Here is a 20,427-nt window from a genome sequence, read left to right as displayed (position 1 = left end):
ATCCCTTTTGCTTCCACCTCCCAATTGCAGGGGTCACAAGAGTGCACCAACATGTCCATTTATTTTTTGTTGTTTGTTCTGTTTTGATCACTATGTCAGACTGGCTTTCCTGTAACTCAGTGCATAGACCAGGCTGACTTCAAACTCAGCCTTCAAACTATGCCTCACCTCCTAATGATTGGGATCAATGATGGTACTATCATGCCTGTTCTTTATGTAGTTCTGGGGACAGAACCCTTAGGGCATTATACACGCTAGTCAAAACACACTACTAATCACAAGTCCCTGTTATCGGTTTTTTTCTTTTAGATAAAAATTTGCACATGACTTGACTTTGTTAACGACCATTGTATTCTGTTGGTAGATTAATGTCCTTCATAAACCACCATATGAGCATCCAAAAGACTTGAAGCTCAGTGATGGCCGGTTGCGTGTAGGGTATGTGAGTTCTGACTTTGGGAATCACCCTACTTCTCACCTTATGCAGTCTATTCCAGGCATGCACAATCCTGATAATTTGAGGTAAGAGTAGGTTCTGGTGACTTTCTTCTGTCATCTTTGATGTTAAGCCCAGTGTTTTGAGAGGCTTGGAGCCAAGGTTATTAAGTATGCCCTCCTCTGTCTTTTAGGTGTTCTGTTATGCCCTGAGCCCAGATGACGGTACAAACTTCCGAGTGAAGGTCATGGCAGAAGCCAATCATTTCATTGATCTTTCTCAGGTAGGCAAAACACAGATCCTTTTCTTCAGATTTTAAGATTTCATAATTAAGTATATGTGTTTGGTATGGTATGTGGGGATGTGCCTGTATGAAGACAGGTGCCCAAGGAGGCCAGAAGAGAGGGGTGTCAGATCGCCCAGACATGGAGTTACAGGGTGTCACATGGGTGCTGGAGCAAATGCAGGTCCTCTGCAAGCACAGCAAGTGCCTTTATGTTTTAAATTTTGAGTAAATTTGAAAAAAGAAAAACCCTTTTGGTACAAAGTGGGTTTTTTTTGTATTAGGAGTTGAATGGAGGGTCTCATGTTTGTAGTTTTTGATGATGGGTATTAAAAGGAGTAACTACTGTATTTGGGCAATTTGCCCTTGTTTCCTTGGTCATTTACATTTTTATTTGGCATGACTTTTAAGTTGTACATAAAATAGAAATGTGATATAACTCTGTTTGATATATAACTTTTCTAGATACTTTTAATACATACTGAACAAAATCAAGAAGGGTAAATGGCTAAATAGCTAGTTTAAGGACAGACTAGGCTATGTGAGACCGCCCCCATCTCATTTTTTTAAAGGAGGGGGGCTGCAGCAAAAAGCCCATCTATTTTTGAGTTTTTGCATTTGTGTGTGTGTATGGTCTTTTTGTTTTATTCTTTTGTAATTCACAAAGTGGGCCTTGAACTTTTGTTAATCCTCCTGCTTCAGCCACCATACCCTACTGGTTGTTTGTCTTTGTTTCTATTTTTTTTTCCTCTGTAAATTTTATGATGAGTCAAAGTTGAAACCTATGGGAGAATTAAATTTGCTATGGGTTCTGTTAGTCACATATTTAGACATGAATATGAATAAGTGTGTTTGCATGTAGACACACATCTAAATGTAAATAATGGGATTGGGGACATAGCTCAGTTGGTACAGGGCTTGTCTATTATACACAAAACTCTGGGTTTGATTCTTAGTACTGTATAACTGGGTGTTGTGACTCATACCTATAATCTCACCATTTTGGAGGTGGAGACAGAGACAGAAGGATCAGGGTTAAAGGTCATCCTTGGCTACGTAGAGTTCAAGTCTGCCTGGGCTAGAGACCCTGTTTCAAAAACAAGGCTAGGGATGGTGTAGCTCCTAGCAGGTAGATCTGAGTTGAGGCCAGCCTGATATACTTAGCAGTTCCGGGCCAGGCAGAGCTACATAGGGAGACCCTGTTTCAAATAACCAATAAATAACTAACTGAATGAGTAAATAAATAGACATTTTCTTAGATGGGTTGGGAGAGTTATCTCATTTAATAAGTTTGCATACCAGTATCTTTTGTAGCATGGTTACTACTTCAAAAATATGTCTGGTCTGCTTTTGATTTTTGAGACAGAGTCTCACGGTACCCCAGGCTGGCCTTCTTACTGTGAGCAGTCTCATACACTTCTGGTACATACTAACTAGGGCAGTATTCTACCCAGTGAGCTGCATTTCCAGCTTTGATTTTTATTTTTCTGAGGCAAAACTTTAACTATGTGATCAGAACTGCCTGTAAACTCCCAGTGTAGCCTAGGCTAGCCTTGAACTCAGCCTTCTTAGTGCTAGAATTGCAAATGAGAGATATCTTGAACGACTCTTCCCTCATCTATCTGCCTGCCTATCTATCTATCTATCTATCTATCTATCTAGCCATCTATTGATTGATTTGGCAGGCTCACTATGTGTTCCTGGTTCGTTTGGGACTATCTGTGTAGACCTCTGAAACTGTCCTGGAATTTAACAGAGATCCTTGGGATTAAAGGAGTGAGCCACCACGACCTGGCTTTGAATGTTTTTGATAGATTTATCTTTATGTGTGTTTATGTTTGTTTATATGTGCACCATATATGTACATTATGTTTGTGCCTGGTGCTTTTGGAGGTCAAAAGGAGTTGGATGCCCTGGAGTTACAAATGGTTGTTAACCATGTAGGTGCTGAGTTCTACATGTAGTCAGTCCTTCAGTGCTCTTGAGCACTAAGCCATCTCTCTAGCCCTGTACCCCTTTTTTGCTATAGGGTCTCACTAGGTAGTCAATCTAGTCTTCAGATGCTAGGATTATAGGCACCTGTCGCTGTATTTTTTTTCCATTTTTGGCATGTGTGTATGTGTATTGTGATTAGTGTACATGTAGGTGTACTTGCAGGTTCATATGTTGCTCAGAGTAGGATGTTGGATATCTTTGGCTTCTTTTCTCTTTCTTTCTTTCTTTCTTTCTTTCTTTCTTTCTTTCTTTCTTTCCTCCTCCTCCTCCTCCTCCTCCTCCTCCTCCTCGTCTTCTTCTTCTTCTTTTTTTCTGAGACAGGGTATCTTCATAGCCCTGGCTGGCTGTTCTGAAGGTCAGCTAAACTCACTGTGTAGATTGGCCTCCAAGTAAGCTCTCTCTGCCTCCCAGATTGTGGGATTAAAGGTGTGTGCCTTCCTACCCAGCCAACTGTGGAGATCTTGCTCCTCCACTCTTGGCCTTATTTTCTCAAGACTGAAACTGACTCATCTTCCTGTCTCCAACCCCCACAGACCTGAGCTGAGGTTCCAGGTGCACATGTGTGGTCATATGTGGCTTTTTATGTGGGTGCTGGAATCCAGACTTAGGTCCTCTTACTCACTGAGTCATCTCTCATCTTATTTATACTGTTTCTCATTGAGATTATAGAGTATCAAACATCTAGTAATTGTTGTGATTGATTTGAGACAGAATCTGTTTAGCTCTGGCTAGTGGAAACTCATGATTTTGTCTCAGGTTTCCTGAATCCTTGCCTTCAAGTCTTGTAACAAATATGCTTAGCCTCTTGTTCATCTTTGAAGGCCCATTTAAAATACTCGCTCCCTTCTGTAACCCTGTTACTAATCCATCCAATTTAGAAGGAAAGTCTGCTTCCTTTATTGTTGAGACAGGGTCTCATGTAGCTGATGTTGTTGTTTAACTGATCTTTCTACTTCTACCTCCCAAGTGCTGGGATTATGAGAGTGAGCCACTATACCCAGTTTATTCACCTCTTTTGCATCTAGGTCTGAATTCTGTTTAATCCTATTAAAACCAATCGAATTAATCTTGAGATTCTACATAGTTCTTACTGTTTATCCTGTAGATTCCATGCAATGGAAAAGCAGCTGACCGCATTCACCAAGATGGAATTCACATCCTTGTAAATATGAATGGGTATACCAAGGGGGCTCGAAATGAGCTCTTTGCTCTCAGGCCAGCTCCTATTCAGGTAAGAGAATAATCATTCACAATGTTTATTGTACTAAAAAGACAGTGGTTTTTGGTTTTCTTCCATCTGGCTAACTACCCTTGAAAACAACAGGATAGACATTCTTGAGTGTTCTTGTATGTACTAGGATAGTTTTTTGGGTGTAGACCCAGTGCCCACAGGTAAAATGTCAATGGAGACTAGCATTTCATGGTTTTATAATAAATAGCTCCTTTGTCTAATATATTTGAAGAACACCTTACCACTTACAGGGTTAGTCTGAAAAGCTGCTGGATTGCTCTTGGCCAAAGAAGTCAGCCTCCTTTATATATGTACATAAGTGATTTGGGAGCCTTTAGATGAAGATCCTCTTTTGAAAAACTGGAATAATTTGGTAGGTTTACAGATGGATAAAAGTTCTTAGTTTTCGGTCTGATTGTTTTTTAGGCAATGTGGCTGGGATACCCTGGGACTAGTGGTGCACTGTTTATGGATTATATCATCACTGATCAGGAAACTTCCCCAGCTGAAGTTGCAGAACAGTATTCTGAGAAACTGGCTTACATGCCTCATACTTTTTTTATTGGTGATCATGCTAATATGTTCCCTCACCTGAAGGTAGGCAGAAAATAATGCTATGGGGTTAATTCATTTTTCCCCTTGGATTGTCCATATGCACCCTGACAGGCATGTCAACTTTTCTTCCATTAGAAAAAAGTAGTCATCGATTTTAAATCCAATGGGCACATTTACGACAATCGGATAGTTCTGAATGGCATCGATCTCAAAGCATTTCTTGATAGTCTACCAGATGTGAAGATTGTCAAGGTCAGAACCCAGTCGGCATTTGTTACTGAAATGAACTAAATTTGTTAATTTTTTCTTATAATGCATTTCTGTTTGGATTTTGTTTTCAGATGAAATGTCCTGATGGAGGTGACAATGTAGACAGCAGTAACACAGCTCTTAATATGCCTGTCATTCCCATGAATACAATTGCAGAAGCAGTTATTGAAATGATTAACAGAGGACAGATTCAGATAACAATTAATGGATTCAGTATTAGCAATGGACTGGCAACTACACAGGTGGGAAAGACCTTAACTATGTGCCACCATCCATACATCATTTCCTTGAAGCCTTATAACCACTCTATTCTACAGAGGAGGAAATAAGCTTCTTGGAAACTTGCTCTTGTAGCTGTGTCTGGTCTTGAAAGTCATTCGGCTTCAACCATCAGGCTCCTTAGTGAGTGCCTACTGTGCTAATGCTTGTTTTTGCCTGTCTGTGCCTTTATTCTCTTACCTCTAGGCACCATATGGTTGCTTGCTTCTGTAAACTCACCCTTTTCCTGGCCAAATCCTGCCTCGCCTTTCAGTTCAGATAGTTCTTATGGGAACCAGTTACTGAACTGATCTTTTGCCTCTCTTTCCATACTCATTGGTACTTGTCTCCTGTGCTTCTGTTGTTTTGGGGTATATTGTTACATTCAGCATAGTGCAGTGTAATGTTTGTATTTGTATCCTTCAGCAAATGGAATTACTTTAGAACTCATGTCTTAGCCCCAATAATATAGTATGCATTCAGAGAGAGAGAGAGAGAGAGAGAGAGAGAGAGAGAGAGAGAGATGCATACTGGAAGAGGCAAATACATAGGGCAGGAATCTTAGACTTCTTAGGTGCTGACAACATTATTGAGATGTCCATACTCATGTAACAGCATAAGGCAGTCTTCGACAAGTATGGGATTTGCAAATAAAACTGTAGTTGAAGGACTTGACCATCAGTGTAAGGGGGAGTCTTGAGTCTTGGGGAGAAGAGACCCTTTGGGGAGGAGTAATTGAAATTTGCCTTGGAGAGAGGATATGATTTGGAGAAGAGCATTTATTTCATCCATGAAGAACAGAGTAAAAAAAAGCAGAAGCTTTACTGTTGGTTATGGGGTTTTTAGTACTTGTTGTTGTTGTTGTTGTTGTTTTATGAGACAAGAGTTTTTCTTTGGAGCCCTGGCTGTCCTGGAACTCTATAGAATAAACTGACCCTGGGCTGAGAAATTTACCTGCCTCTGCCTTCTAAGTGCTGGCATTAAAGGCTACCACCACTAGCCATGAAACAGGATCTGGCTATGTAACCCAGGCTGTTCTCAAACTTGGCAGCGCCCCCCCCCCTTTTTTTTTGGTTTTTCAAGACAGGGTTTCTGCATAGTTTTTGGAGCCTGTCCTAGAACTAGCTTGTGTAGACCAGGCTGGCCTCGAACTCACAGAGATCTGCCTGCTCTGCTTCCTGAGTGCTGGGATTAAAGGTGTGCTCCACCACTGCCCGGCCTGGCCTCTTTTCATAGGGCAGTTACTCTTAAGTCAAAGTAATGGTGTAACTTTTTATGTCTTAAAAGTAAACTATAGGGCTGGAGAGATGGCTCAGTGGTTAAGAGCACCGCCTACTTGTCTAAAGGTCCTAAGTTCAATTCCCAGCAACAACATAATGGCTTACAATCATCTGTAATGAAATCTGGTGCCCCCTTCTGGTCTGCAGGCATACATGTAGGCAGAATACTGTATACACAATAAGTAAGTAAATAAATAAATAAATAAATCTTTTTTTAAAAAAGTAAACTATATAAAAATATTTTCTCATTACAGTTCAGGGACAGAAGTTAAAATCTTTATACCATTTTATATATTTTGAATTGATTCTTTTTCTAAAAAAATATTTTATGTGTATCGATATTGCCTGAACATATGTCTGTACTATGTGCGTGCCTTGTGCCTAGGGAGGCCAGAAGACAGCATCAGGTCTTCTGGAACTAGAATTATAGATGCTTGCGAGCTGCCCACCATATGGGTGCTGAAGCTCTAACCTAGGTCTTCTGGAAGAACAGCTAGTGTTCTTACAGAACTGAGCCATCTCTAGCTAGCTCACTGACTCATGGCACTCTTTTTATTCTCTCTCTCTGCATCTGTCTCTTACTATGTTGCCCTGGCTAGCCATGAATTATGTTAAACCAGGCTGTCCTCAGAGTCATAAGAAATCTGTCTGCCTACAAATTTGATGCCAGCCTGGTCTACATAGCAAGTTCCAGGTTAGCCAAAGCTACATAGTGAGACCCTGTCTTAAACAAACAAGCAAACAAAAACAAAAAAACAGGCCAGGCATAGGGACACACACAACACTCTAATCTTAGCATTTGGGAAGTCTTACTGTTGACTGAAGCCTGTACATAGTGTGAGGCCTTCCTGGACGTGTGTGTGTGTTGGATGAAACCCCAGGACCTTGTGCATTCCAGATAAACACTCTGCCATGTAGATATACTCCCATTTCTTGGCTTGTTGGGGTAGGGCTTTCATATAGCCCAGGCTAGCCTCAAATCTTGATCTCTGAGCCTTCTTCCCCCATCTCCTGAGTACTAGAATTATAATTGGGTACTGCTGTGCCTTGGTTTATGCAACACTTGAATCAAAACCAGGGCTTCTTACATCTTGACCAGCTGAACCACATCTGCAATTCCCTTTGGCCAGTGCTAACTCTAAATTTAATCATGTTCTTTTTGTTATTCTAGATCAATAATAAAGCTGCAACTGGAGAGGAGGTTCCCCGTACCATTATTGTAACCACCCGTTCCCAGTACGGGCTACCAGAAGATGCCATTGTGTACTGTAACTTTAATCAGTTATATAAAATTGACCCTTCTACCCTGCAGATGTGGGCAAATGTGAGTATGTGTAGATTTGTTATTAATTAATGCGTATTGATGAGTAAAGATTATGTATTTGGGCTACCTTGCTGAAGCTTCTTTCATTTATGGACTATTATGCTCATTTCTTAGCTCCAAAAGTTGTGACATTTTCAGCTGTTTTAAATCATTTTTATTTTTTGAGATTATAATATAACCAATATAATTTCCCCCCCCCTTTCTTCTCTCCCATGTTCCCCAGGTCCAGTCCCTTTTCTCTTTTTCAAATTCACAGCTTTCTTTTCCTTAGTTGTTGTTTGCTTGCTTGTTTGTTTCTCTTTCTTTCTTTCTTTCTTTCTTTCTTTCTTTCGAGAGGTTTCTCTGTAGCAGCCCTAACTGTCCTGGAACTAGTTCTTTTTTTTTATTTATTGTTTTTTTTTAAATTTATTTATTTATTAAAGATTTCTGCCTCCTCCCCGCCACCGCCTCCCATTTCCCTCCCCCTCCCCCAATCAAGTCCCCCTCCCTTGTCAGCCCAAAGAGCAATCAGGGTTCCCTGACCTGTGGGAAGTCCAAGGACCACCCACCTCCATCCAGGTCTAGTAAGGTGAGCATCCCAACTTCCTAGACTCCCACAAAGCCAGTACGTGCAGTAGGATCAAAAACCTATTGCCATTGTTCTTGAGTTCTCAGTAGTCCTCATTGCTGAAACTAGTTCTTGTAGACCAGACTGGCCTCGAACTCAAGAGATCCACCTGCCTCTGCCTTCTGAGTGCTGGGATTAAAGGCGTGCACCACCACCGCCCAGTGCTTCTTTTTTAGTAGTAGTAATTGTTAATGGTGTGTGTATTCATGTGTATTCCTAAATATATAAATGAAATCCACTCATTCTGTATAATGCTACTTGTATTGTTTTTGAGATGAGGTCTCAATGTATCCCAGGCTGGCCTTGTTACATAGCAGAGAATAATACTGAACTTCTGTTCATTCTTGTACTTCCCAAGTACGGGGATAACACAGGTTTGCCACCACATCTGGTTATGTGGTGCTAGAAAGTAATCCAGGGCTGCCTTCATGCTAGACAAATAACTCTACCAGCTGAGCTATGTCCACAGTCATCTTCAGTTTTGATTTTACCTACTGTTGTTGTATTTTCCTCCAGTGTGTGGGGATCAAGGTCAGGGTGTGATACACAGTAGGCAAGCTCTGTACCAGTGAGCTGTATCCCCAGTCTTTTGGTGTATTTATTTTCATTTTTGAAGACAGTGTCTCTATATAGCCCTGAATGTTCTAGAACTCACTATGTAGTCCAGGCTGGCTTCAAACTTAGATCACCTGCTCTGCCTCTTGAGTTCTAGGTTTAAAGTTGTGTACCACCAAGCCTGGTTTCAGTCTTGTGTTTTTTTTTAAAATTTCATGCAATAAACATTTATTTGTTTATTCAAAGTGTTTTGTCCAAACCTGATGTCATCGAACTTTTTCTTCTTAAAGAGTTAGTAAATGAAATTTTCAGTTTTTTAATAAGTAATCTAGTCATCTCTCCTTTTTATTTATAGTATATATATATAATGAAAACACTTAGATATTATATAAATTAACCCATGGCTTAGCATATCAAATTTTATTTCTAAACACTGGCTGTATGCCATACTTGGTTTTCAGGCCATAGTTTCCTAACCCCTGGCCTGAACTGATAGCAAAACTTGCTGTGTGGACATCCATATTTAACATCCTTGCAATTCTATGACATTAACCAGGAAAGAATTGGTCAATAGCCCTATTTTGCAATCAGCTCATGAGCCTGGTTTGTAGAAGTGCAATACTGAGTGTATGCGGCCAGCTGGCCCTGAGTTTGTATAACTGAAATGCTATATTTTACCTTAATGTTGTTAGAAAGAAATCATTCCTTGCTTGATCCCCCCCTCCCCATATCTGTTCTATTTGTTTGAAAGGGAAGGGTAATGTAGAAAGAGAGGAAGTGGATGAGTAAGCCTCTATTTTCCCTGAATCCTCGCTTTAGCCAAAACTTACCTAACAGTAGGCTAGTTTTACTTTTTAAAAAATTCTGCTTATGAATATTCCTGCATCTCAATATAGAGATACTAAAGTGTTTAAAAAAAACAAGGAGTTGCTTCCAAGAGTGTTAGATAAATGTATGTACATTGTATGTTTAAAAATGTGAAATAGTCTGAATTTGGAAATTTGTCTATTCTCAAATTTTTCAGAGAAGGAAGTGTGAAGTTCTGTGATATGTTGAATAAATGCACTTCTGAATCAGGAGTAGGTAAACTGGTCTGGAGGCCAAATCCACTGCTTGGCTCGTTGCTTGGTACTTTTTGATGCTGGGGTGGAACCCAGGTCCTTGCACATGCTAGGCAAGTACTCTACCGTTGAGGTACATTCCCAGCCTCTCATTGCTTATTTTTTTTTTTTTTTGATTTTTCGAGACAGGGTTTCTCCGTAGCTTTTGGTTCCTGTCCTGGAACTAGCTCTTGTAGACCAGGCTGGCCTCGAACTCACAGAGATCCGCCTGCCTCTGCCTCCCGAGTGCTGGGATTAAAGGCGTGCGCCACCACCGCCCGGCTCATTGCTTATTTTTATAAATAAAACTTTGACACATGGCCACATACATGTGTTTATACACTTACTATCTATGGCTGCTTTCAAGCTACAAAACAGGCAGTGACTAAAAAGCCAGTACTATTTTCTCCCTGGTCATTTATAGAAGTTTATGCTGCCTTCTGGTTGACATTAGGCAATTTGGGCAAATTTTCAAGTTACTCTTGTAATGTGGTGAGGTGGGGGATTTAAAATTTGAAGTACTGTGTATGGTAAAATGTGCCGGTACTTCAAGCTACTCTGGAGGCTGAGATATGAGAGTTGCTAGAGTCTATGAGTTTGTGGCCAGCCTGGAAAACTTAATGAGACCCTGTTCCTTAAAAACAAAAATAGGAGTAGAGGCTTACAGAGCCTCAGCGCTCCCTGGTGGCTACTTGCAGAGGGAGAGTTCTTTTCTGTGGTGGGCATTTGCCCATCCTCCAGTAACTCACCTCACCCATTTTCATGCAAGCAATCCCAACTAATTTCAGTGGATCATAAACACAAAATAACAACGGTAAAGGTGAAGGTAAGAGGGGTTCAGTAAAAATGGAAGGGGTGAATAGTGGAGGGTGGAAATGACTCTTTCCAAAAATATATAATGGAATTGTCAAAAGATTTTTTTTAAGAAATGTAAGTTAAAAAAGCAAACATAAAGACACCCACATTCCCATCTTTAACAAAGACCACTTCCTATATTAGTTCCTGCCTCAGATTGTACCCGTTAGTAACTTGACTTTTGTCTTCTAATTCTTTTCTCTGTCCTCAAACTCTCTGGGGACAGCTAAGAGAAAAGAAGTAACTCAGATGATTTAATTCATCTTTTTAAAGAAAAGACCTAGGTCCCAAACAGGCTTCTTCACTTGTTTATGGCAGAGTCTTCTTGAATTTAGAAACCTTAGAAACCTCCTGCTTCAGTTCTGCCAGGATCATAGGTATGTGCCACAATGCCCAGATTAGGTGGTGTTGGGGGTCAGTCACACTTTCTGAGTGGTTTTGGGAAAGGGCAGATGTGCTATTAATCTTTTCTTTTTCCTTTTCTTTTTTTTTTTTAGATTCTGAAACGTGTACCTAATAGCGTGCTTTGGCTGTTGCGTTTTCCAGCAGTAGGAGAACCCAATATTCAACAATATGCACAAAATATGGGTCTTCCCCAGAATCGTATCATTTTTTCACCTGTGGCTCCGAAAGAGGAGCATGTCAGAAGAGGTCAGCTGGCTGATGTCTGTCTGGACACTCCCTTATGTAATGGACACACCACAGGAATGGATGTTCTCTGGGCAGGAACACCCATGGTGACTATGCCAGGTAAGTGGCTGACAAATCACTGAATCCTTCTTTATTCGTTAACATTTTTCTTTTGGGTCGAGGGGTACTTGAAGGTGAAATTTTTTTTTGAAGGTGAAATTATATGTATTAGAAGTAATTAAGGCAGAATAATAGAAAATGGGACTTACTCAAGCCTGAATACTTGACACCATCCTCCTCGTCTTGTACTGTGTAGATACTTAAATGCAATTACCAATGATGACTATGTGACCTATAGTTCTAAGATGAGCAATTAGTATTTTTACCTTCTAGGAGAGACTCTCGCCTCTCGAGTTGCGGCTTCTCAGCTCACTTGCCTAGGATGTCTTGAGCTCATTGCTAAAAGCAGACAAGAATATGAAGACATAGCTGTGAAACTAGGAACTGATCTAGAATAGTAAGTAAACTGCCAGGAACAAACTATATGTGAAAATGTGACAAAATAAAGTCATAAATTAAGGATGATATAAAATAGATGAATTAAGTTGTATGCTCTATGGATAGAAGGGGACATAATCTAAACTCTCAAGTAATCACTAGACTTTAATAAAGAACTTTCAAAGCATCAGATGTTTTAGCCTAGTATCCATTTCTTCATAGTATTTTAAAAAACCACCACCAACAACAAAAATCACAAAAAAAGCTTAGTTGACTGAAAATGAGTGGAAATTAGAGGGATCATGCTAAGGTAAATGGAGCTTCGCCCATTCAATGAAATAGTGTTTCTAATTTGTCCCTTTGTTTTATGGTGTTTGTTTAAAGCATTAATTTTTTTTTCTGTGTGGTATAGGTGCATGCCTTTAGTCCTAACACTTGGGAGGAAGAGACAGGCGATCTGAGTTCAAGGCCAGCTGTTGTCCTCTGGGCTTTACATGCACACACAAACACAAGCATATATACCCAAATACACATAGTCCATAGGGTCTTTTTGTTTTGTTTTTTTGAAAGGAAGCATTGATAGTACTATGAATACATTTGAGTAGAGCCTAATCAATGGACAGCCAACTTTCACTTTCAATATATTTCCTTTTTTTGTTTGTTTATTTGCTTTTTGTTTTTTGTGACAGCTCTAGCTGTCCTGGAACTAGCTCTTGTAGAGCAGACTGGCCTCAAACTCACAGAAATCCACCTGCCTCTGCCTCCCAAGTTCGGGGATTAAAGGCGTGTGCCACCACCCAGCTCAGTATATTTCTGATGATATGTTAAAATCCATGACAGAAATCAACTTGGAGAGGAAAGGGTTTATTTGCCTTACATATCCATATCACAGTTCATCATGAATGGATGCCATGACAAGAACCTGGAAGCAAGAATTGAAGTGCAGAAATGGAGGAACACTGCTAGTTGGCTTGATCCCCCTAGTTTGCTAGAGGTGGTACTGGCCATATTGGCCTGGGTCATTAATCAAGAATCAAGAAAATGACCTACAGACATGCCCATAGACCATTCTTATGAATACTTGAGGTTCCCTCTTCCCAGATATGTGTGTCAAGTTGCTAGGCCAAGCAGAAAAAAATTTTTTTATATTATTATGCCACAAAAATGACTATAGAATCTAGTTCTGAGTTTTTGTTCTGATTTGTAAAATAGGTTCTCTTTGTTTTTATTACCTAGCCTGAAGAAAATTCGTGGCAAAGTCTGGAAACAGAGAATATCTAGTCCTCTGTTCAACACCAAACAGTACACAATGGAATTAGAGCGGCTCTATCTGCAGATGTGGGAGCATTATGCAGCCGGCAACAAACCTGACCACATGATTAAGCCTGTTGAAGTCACTGAGTCAGCCTGAATAAAAGACTGCGCACGGGAGAATTACCCCTATACCTGAGCCTCAACCTTCTGGGGGAAAGGGAACTAGATAACATGCTTTGTACTTATCTGTACAGTACCTTGTTGCAGATGGATGATATATAACGATAATAGAATAGCACAGCCAGACTTGCTTCCTGCATGATAGGGAGATACAAGAGATAAGAAACTGCTACTCCACAAGGAATCTCTGTAGAGTTTTGCAGTAAGCAGGTGGTGCAGAGGTCTGGAAGGTCTGGTCTCCCTTGGTCTTCCATGGGATGCTTAATGTGGAGGGAGATAGAGATTGACCAGCCATTTCGTGATTCCATGGATAGATTGAGTCTTCTGATCCTTTTTTCCTTTATATTTTGGGTATTGGAGCTTTTAAAAATGTTTGCTTTCAGGTATTTTTACTTACGTGAAGTGATCTTGATTCTTCTGAGATAAGGTTTTAAACTAAAATGTTGCTTCCTGTTTTAGTGTCTGAACTCTGACAGGGTGACAGGGACCGTGCTGGTGTAGTCTTTTTATAGGTTTTATAAACCATTTGAGCCTATATCAGTCGTTTTAGTTAGTGTCTGACCTAATGCTTGATACTGTCAGTGCTTTGTTGATTTAGACAGTGACTTAGGATTTTTTCAGCCTCTTTCCCATTTCTTTTCCCCCACTTCCTTTAAATTCTCCTGTGAGTGCTAACAAAACTAAGTCTTGTTTCAAACATCCCAGAGTGTTTCTCTTAAGCACGCCATCTGGTGCCAAATGAAAATTCTTAAGGAGTGAATATTAATCATGAAGGGCACAGTTGTGGTACTGTTATTGATAATAATGTAGATTTTTTTTTTGCCTGATTTTTAGCTATTTCACCAGTGTTTAAGCCCTTGACTGCCCCTCCTATGCTGCTTCCAAAAGTGTTAGTGTGTGATGAGATTTTTACTTTCCTTTCTAAAGTTTGTTTGTTTTTTAAAGTGAGTCCTGTTCTTCCTATTTCTTTCAGCAGAAATGAAATTCCAGGTAAGTATAAGTATTCAAATATTTGATTAGTAAGTTGCAGTTATTTCTGTATATTAAATACTGTTCACTGACAGATTTTGACGTAAAAGCTCTGAAAGGACCATCTCTATACAAGCAGTTATTTTTCAGACTGTGTTAGTGTGTATCTTCTTGACTTAGTCTCTAAGTTTGTGGATTCAGCCTTGATAGTAGTGAATTTGTGTCACTACTTGGTTTAGAGGACAAGTTAGACATTCATTTGCCCTCCTGGAGCTCGAGTTCTTGGTGATGAAGGACAGTTGCATTTCAATAAAAGGGTAGAGGGCTTGAGGCTTAAACAGGCGGCCATAGGACATAGCACTCAGACTCCAGCCACTGACCAGTTTTGTCTGTTAGCGCTCTAGATTACGTCTTTCCAAAGCACCTAGGCAGTGCATCTATTCTGTAGTTGCAGCTGTTGCCTGAATGTACCTTAGCTGACAAGTTGTTGATAATAAAGAACTTGAATTTGTGATTTTTTTTTACTGCTAGTTAAAACCTAAGCAAGGAGTCTCGCGTGTAATTCTGAAGCAGAATTACATTGTAATGAACTGTGTACCTTTAGTAATGTAAATCAAGGAAAACAGTTAAGGGATTTCTTAATTTATTTTTTAACTGAATAAATCTCAGTTAAAGGTTGCCAGCATGGTTACAGGTAAACTGACTTTGAAAAACCACTGAACTGCTAAATGTGGGATTGGATGATAGATGTCCAGGGCCGCTGAAGTTGTGATCTGTGGCCATTTTACATAGCACATCATTCCTCCTATAGGGATGAACTTTTTCCTGGCACAAAAAGTAGCCGCTCTGGTTGAAGCTTTGCATATTGTAACAGGCTTTTCTTTCCAGGTAACATGTCTGTGGAAGACTTAATTCTGATAGAGTTATAGATATTACTGGAAACTAATTTGTTTTTTTCTATTATACTCTGCTTTATTGAAAAAGTAAAGCACTTAAATTGTGCTCCAGAAATTCAGATGTTGTCTTGCAATCTTTAAACAATAAATGGATGATTTCCCCTTAATGTGGCTTGATGTATTTTGTCTCATTATGTTAAGTATTACTGGCGAAACCTATGCTTGAATAGCTCAAAACAGCATGACCAGGAAGTGTTTCCTTACTTTAGGTGTGATGTTAAGAATTAACTTTGTGGGCTGGAGAGATAGCTCAGTGGTTAAGAGCACTGGCAGCTCTTCCAAAGGTCCTGAGTTCAATTCCCAGCAACCACATGGTGGCTCACAACCATCTGTAATGAGATCTGGTGCCCTCTTCTGGCATGCGGGCATATATGGAGGTAGAATGTTGTATACATAATAAATAAATAAATAAATAAATCTTTTTTTTTTAAAAAAAAATAACTTTGTTTTCTTTGCCAAGTCTGATGGGAGGATTGGAGATACTAAATAATACTTTAAGGGATCAGCAGAGCCCCAAATACCTGTATACACTTTTGTGTGTGGGTCATTCTTTGTTTACATTCCATTCTGGGGACTAAGCAGAGTGCCCTATGCATGTCAAGTACATAAATACTGAGCTACAGGTACAGCCCATATAATCTCATTTTTTAATATGGTACTTACAGTTTTTTTTCCCCTTCTCTCTGGACAATGGTTGAACTCAGTCACAAGTTTGGCTTCCAGTTTTTTCAGAGATAAAAGGGAAATGTTTGGGGTTGGAGATGTCTCAGTAGTTGAGAATTTTGGGTGCACTTTCCAGAGGCTTCAGGTTCGATTCCCAACACCTACTTGGTAATCTGTAACTCTCTGTTCCAGGGGATCCGATATCCTCTTTTGGCCTTCTTGGGTACCAGGTATGCATGTGGTGCACAGATGGATATACATACAGGCAAAACACTTAAAAATTAAATATATATATATATATATATATATATATATATATATATTAACATGGTGCATAGACATACATGCAGGCAAAACCCGTACACATAAGATACTTTAACTGTTCAAATAATATTAAGTAAATTTTCATATAATTAACAATCTTATTGTACCTCCAAAGCCCTAATGAGACTTATGTTTGTTGGAATCTGGATACTTTGGGTCATAATGATTAATAGTATTAGAGTGTGTGTTCTGACTCAGAGCTGTAAATCCTAGCACTGGTAGGCTGAGACAGAATTGGTAGGCACTAGAGATTCAAGGGCATCCCAGGCTATCTAGTGAAGCCCTGTCTCAAACAAAAAAGATGGTATGGGAAAAAGGTTGGCCTCACCACTCTGTAGTGTGGGATGAAGTCAACTAGTCGTAAGTCTGTCTTTCACCCTCATTGTTAAGATTGTTTCATTTATCTCCTTCGGTGGCTCCTGCATTCAGTCTAAATTCCTTGAACAGACTAAATAAATTTGTGTAATTGCTGAACAGCCTGAATTTTAACTTCTTTTGCAGTTTTAGAGAGGATTTTCTGTAGCCAAGGCTAGCCTTGAACTTCAGGTTTTACTGCTTTTGCTTCCCGGGTGCTGATGTTAAAGAGATTATAAGCATGTGCCTTCTTATCCTACTGGTATTTTGTATTTGACAAGATATCACTAAGTACTGACTGGCTTCAAATTTGTCTTCACATTTATCCTTTTGCCTCAGCTTCCTGATCTGGAATTACAGGTATGTGTCTTTGTCTTTGGCTGAACTGTTTGAAGGTTTAATTTGAATTCTAACTTTTATTTGAAGCTTTTTGTTGTTGAGGTAATTTCACAACATTTCTCAGGCTGGCCTTGAACCTCTCCTCCCCTTCTCAAGTGCTGGGAGTATAGCGTATATAGACACTCTTGGCTTATGTTTCTTATACCTACCATTTAGATTCTTGACCTATACTTCTAATCCACATCGTTAAGCAATCTTCATTTTTGTGGAGGAGAGTTACTATTATTCTTACTGTTTTTCCGTTCAAGGAGCCTGCTTGTTTGTATTCATTTACTCATCTACCTAGTATCTATCTATCTATCTATCTATCTATCTATCTATCTATCTATCGTGCACTTTGGAACTAACTAGAGCTATTACAATTGCGTTCTAGCTATGCCACTTTCTAGTTGTTTAGCCTCTTAAAATGAGAGTGTTAACATTGCATTTTAATATTTCTTTTTAGGTCTTGTATGGGTACTTTGCTTGTATGTTCGTGAGGTGACAGAGCCCAGAAGAGGGTGTTGAATCTCCTGGAATTGGAGTTACAGATGATTGCATGCCGCCATGCCAGTGCTGGGAATTGAACCTGGGTCCTCTGGAAGAGCAGCCAGTGCTCTTAACAGTTAAGCCACCTCTCCAGCCCCATATTTTTATTTTTAAAAATTTGGGTGTGTAATATATGTTTGTTTCTGTATGGATGTCAGTTGTTTCTCTCTCTGGGATGCTCCATCTTATTTCTAGTTCACTATTTCCATCTTCCATCCCTTACTTACCTGGCCCTATCTCCAGCCCTGAGATTAAAGAGACACCTGTACTCTATGTTCATGCTGATCCAGCATGCATTTTGCTTACTGGACCATCTTCCTGGACCCTAACGTTGAATTTTTAATTATTTAGAGACAATAGTTTCCTTTTGTTGTTTAGGTACGCTCATGGGTTCCCCAAAGTGTTCTTCGGTCTCACTTCCTGAGTAGCTGCGACGAGGGTGTGGCATGCCAGTGTCTAGGAGGCTTATGTACACATTTTTTTTAGATTTTAATTTTTTATATTTATAATTTCTTTTACATGTATGAGGTTTTGCTTGCCTGTATGTCAGTGCACTATGTGTGCACTGGTGCCTGAGGAGGTCAGAAGAGAGCCTTAAATTCTCTGGAATTGGAGTTAATGGGTGGTTGTGAGCCGCTGTACTGGTGCTAGGAATTAAACCCAGATCCTCTGCAAGAATAGTGCTCTTAACCACCGAAGCAACCATCTCTCCAGCCCTTTTCAGGACATGGTATCACTATATGGCTGTTCTGGATCTCACTCTGTAGACCAGGCTGTCTTTGAACTCAACAGAGATCTGACTGCCTCTGCTTCCCTTGGGCTGGGATTAAAGGTGTGCACCACTGTACCTGGCCCCTTCGTGTTTGATTTTTTTTGTTTGATTTTTTTTTTGTTTGTTGTTTGCTTTATTTATTTTATTTTCAAGATAGGATTTCTCTGTGTAGCTTTGGAGCACTTGTTTTTCTTGTTGCGTTTTGAATGGGTACTGAAAAGCTTAAAGTAACCGTACTCCATTTTTTTTTCTCCAGGGTCTGACAATTCTGGATGCCAGCACCACAGATCTCTGTTGCTAGATGTTTTTGTTTTGCGTTGCTCCCTCTTACTTTTATTGAGGGGACTAGATGGTCCTTTCTGCCAGCCAGCGCTCAGAGTAGTTGGAAGACCAACCAGGTAGATAAACGTTTAAAAGATTTGGGCAACCCGGTAGTGGTGGCGCATTTAATCCCAGCATTCGGGAGGCGGAGGCAATGAGTTAGAGGGCAGCGAGTTCGGGTACAGGTGGGACTATACAGAGAAACCTTGTCTCAAACAACCAAAAAAAAATATTTTTTTTGGCAATTTAAGCAAGGTAAGTAGAACTAGCCTTCAAATTCTCACTTTTTAAAGAATTGTTTGGTTTTTCTTAGCACTCAGAAAGCTATTAGAAGCCAGGCATGGTAGCTATATATCTGTAATTTCATTACTCTAGCCCGTACTACATAGATCAAATCGCAAAAACAAAATAGGGGCAAAAAAAAAACGGGGGCAGTGAGAATTGTTCCAAAATGGATGGTGCTCATCAAAATGGATGGACAAGTGCTACTTGGTCACAAGTGCTATATCTTGGTCACAGGCGCTATCTCGGCAGTACGGGATTCCATTCTGGAAGCTGGTACGCCCGATTCCATAGTAACATGCAAATTTGCTCTATGATGAGCTGTGATAGGTGGGCACAGGAAGGCGGGAAAACGTCAGTTCCTGTGGGGGGAGGGTTGTCCCTTATAAGAGGCACTGTGCCTGGCAGCCGTTTCAAACCCACTCCGGCGCGCGGGAGCGCCTCCGGAGCCGTTGGTGGGGGCTGTGACGTGCTCCGGAGCCATTGGTGGCTGTGACGTGCGCTGGAGCCATTGGTTGTGGCTGTGACGTGCGCAGGAGCCATTGGTGGTGGCTGTGTCAGTGCTGGCGGCCATTTCATCAGGACCGGACCATTCCTTTGAGGGTCTGCTGTGTGGTGCGCCAGACACCGGGAGCCGGAGCCGGAGTCGGAGCCAGACACCGCTGGAGCCAGACACCGCTGGAGCCGGAGCCAGACACTGCTGGAGCCGGAGCCGGAGCCAGACACCGCCGGAGCAGGTACGGAGAAGGCGGCCTAGGTGGGGCAGCGGCTTCATTTAGTGTGGTGGATGTTGTTAAAAGCGCCACCGCGACTGTTCACCTCGGCTTCTGTGTGTGAACACGGGAACTATGGAACTGAAGTTCCCTTAGACCCTTTTTCCCCCAGAAAAAGGGCAGAGGGGTCGAGTGGGCGGGAATGTAGCTGAGTACCATCCCTGGCACTGCCAGAAAGGTCCTCCGGTCCCCCCTCCCCTTAAAGCTGTTACCAGCATGGCGGTGTGGCTGGGGTGCGGAGACCTCGACTGAAACCTCTGAGGGGGTTTGAGAAGGTCTCGGGGTGGGAGGATGGAGGGACAAGTGGGACAAGTGAGTAGTGGGAAGAGGGCAGTTCTGGCTCCAAACAGGTGCCATGGTGGCCGGTTCAGGAGGTAGGAGGTCGGGTCTGGGACAGGTGGGACAACAGCGGCATAGAGAGTTTTTATGCTGTGGAAGAAATGGCGCAGCTCTGTCTGCACATAGTGTTATGGCCGCACACCCACTTGGAGGTGTCCAAGTGGGTATGGGATTGTTGGTGAGCTGAGGGGAGATGTTTGAGGATCATGGACAGTAAACCAGTGGCCTAGCAGGTGGGGAAAAGAAGGAGGGGTCGAAGAAGTCTCATTGGAAGTTTCTAGAATTAGAAGAGTGCCAATTCTGTTTCTAGAATTTTCCACAAAACTTGGGCAGGCCATTGGGTGGATTGGGGGGAGGAGCCTGAGAGAGCCCCTGTCTGCTCAGCCAATGGGAAGCTATTGTGTTTCTAGAATTTTCCACTAATACTAGGCAGGCC

At 41.0% G+C, this 20,427-nt stretch overlaps 1 protein-coding gene across 1 annotated transcript; it reads left to right on the top strand.

Annotated features, from left to right (window-relative positions):
* Window positions 1–364: 364 nt before the first annotated feature.
* Window positions 365–13,753, top strand: LOC121442881 (UDP-N-acetylglucosamine--peptide N-acetylglucosaminyltransferase 110 kDa subunit-like; the record flags this gene model as incomplete). The annotated part of the gene is made up of 10 exons (XM_041644525.1): window positions 365–433; window positions 630–719; window positions 3,820–3,945; window positions 4,372–4,542; window positions 4,636–4,752; window positions 4,842–5,012; window positions 7,480–7,632; window positions 11,247–11,499; window positions 11,773–11,896; window positions 13,114–13,753. Coding segments are annotated over 10 exons (1,449 nt in total), but the record flags the coding sequence as incomplete, so codon positions are not given.
* Between the last annotated feature and the right edge of the window lie 6,674 nt (window positions 13,754–20,427).

This window comes from Microtus oregoni, unplaced genomic scaffold, assembly GCF_018167655.1.
Source record: "Microtus oregoni isolate MIOR12 unplaced genomic scaffold, Mior012 000097F_ref0000449, whole genome shotgun sequence".
Classification (NCBI taxonomy): domain Eukaryota; kingdom Metazoa; phylum Chordata; class Mammalia; order Rodentia; family Cricetidae; genus Microtus; species Microtus oregoni.
This window is presented reverse-complemented; position numbering and strand designations above follow the sequence as displayed.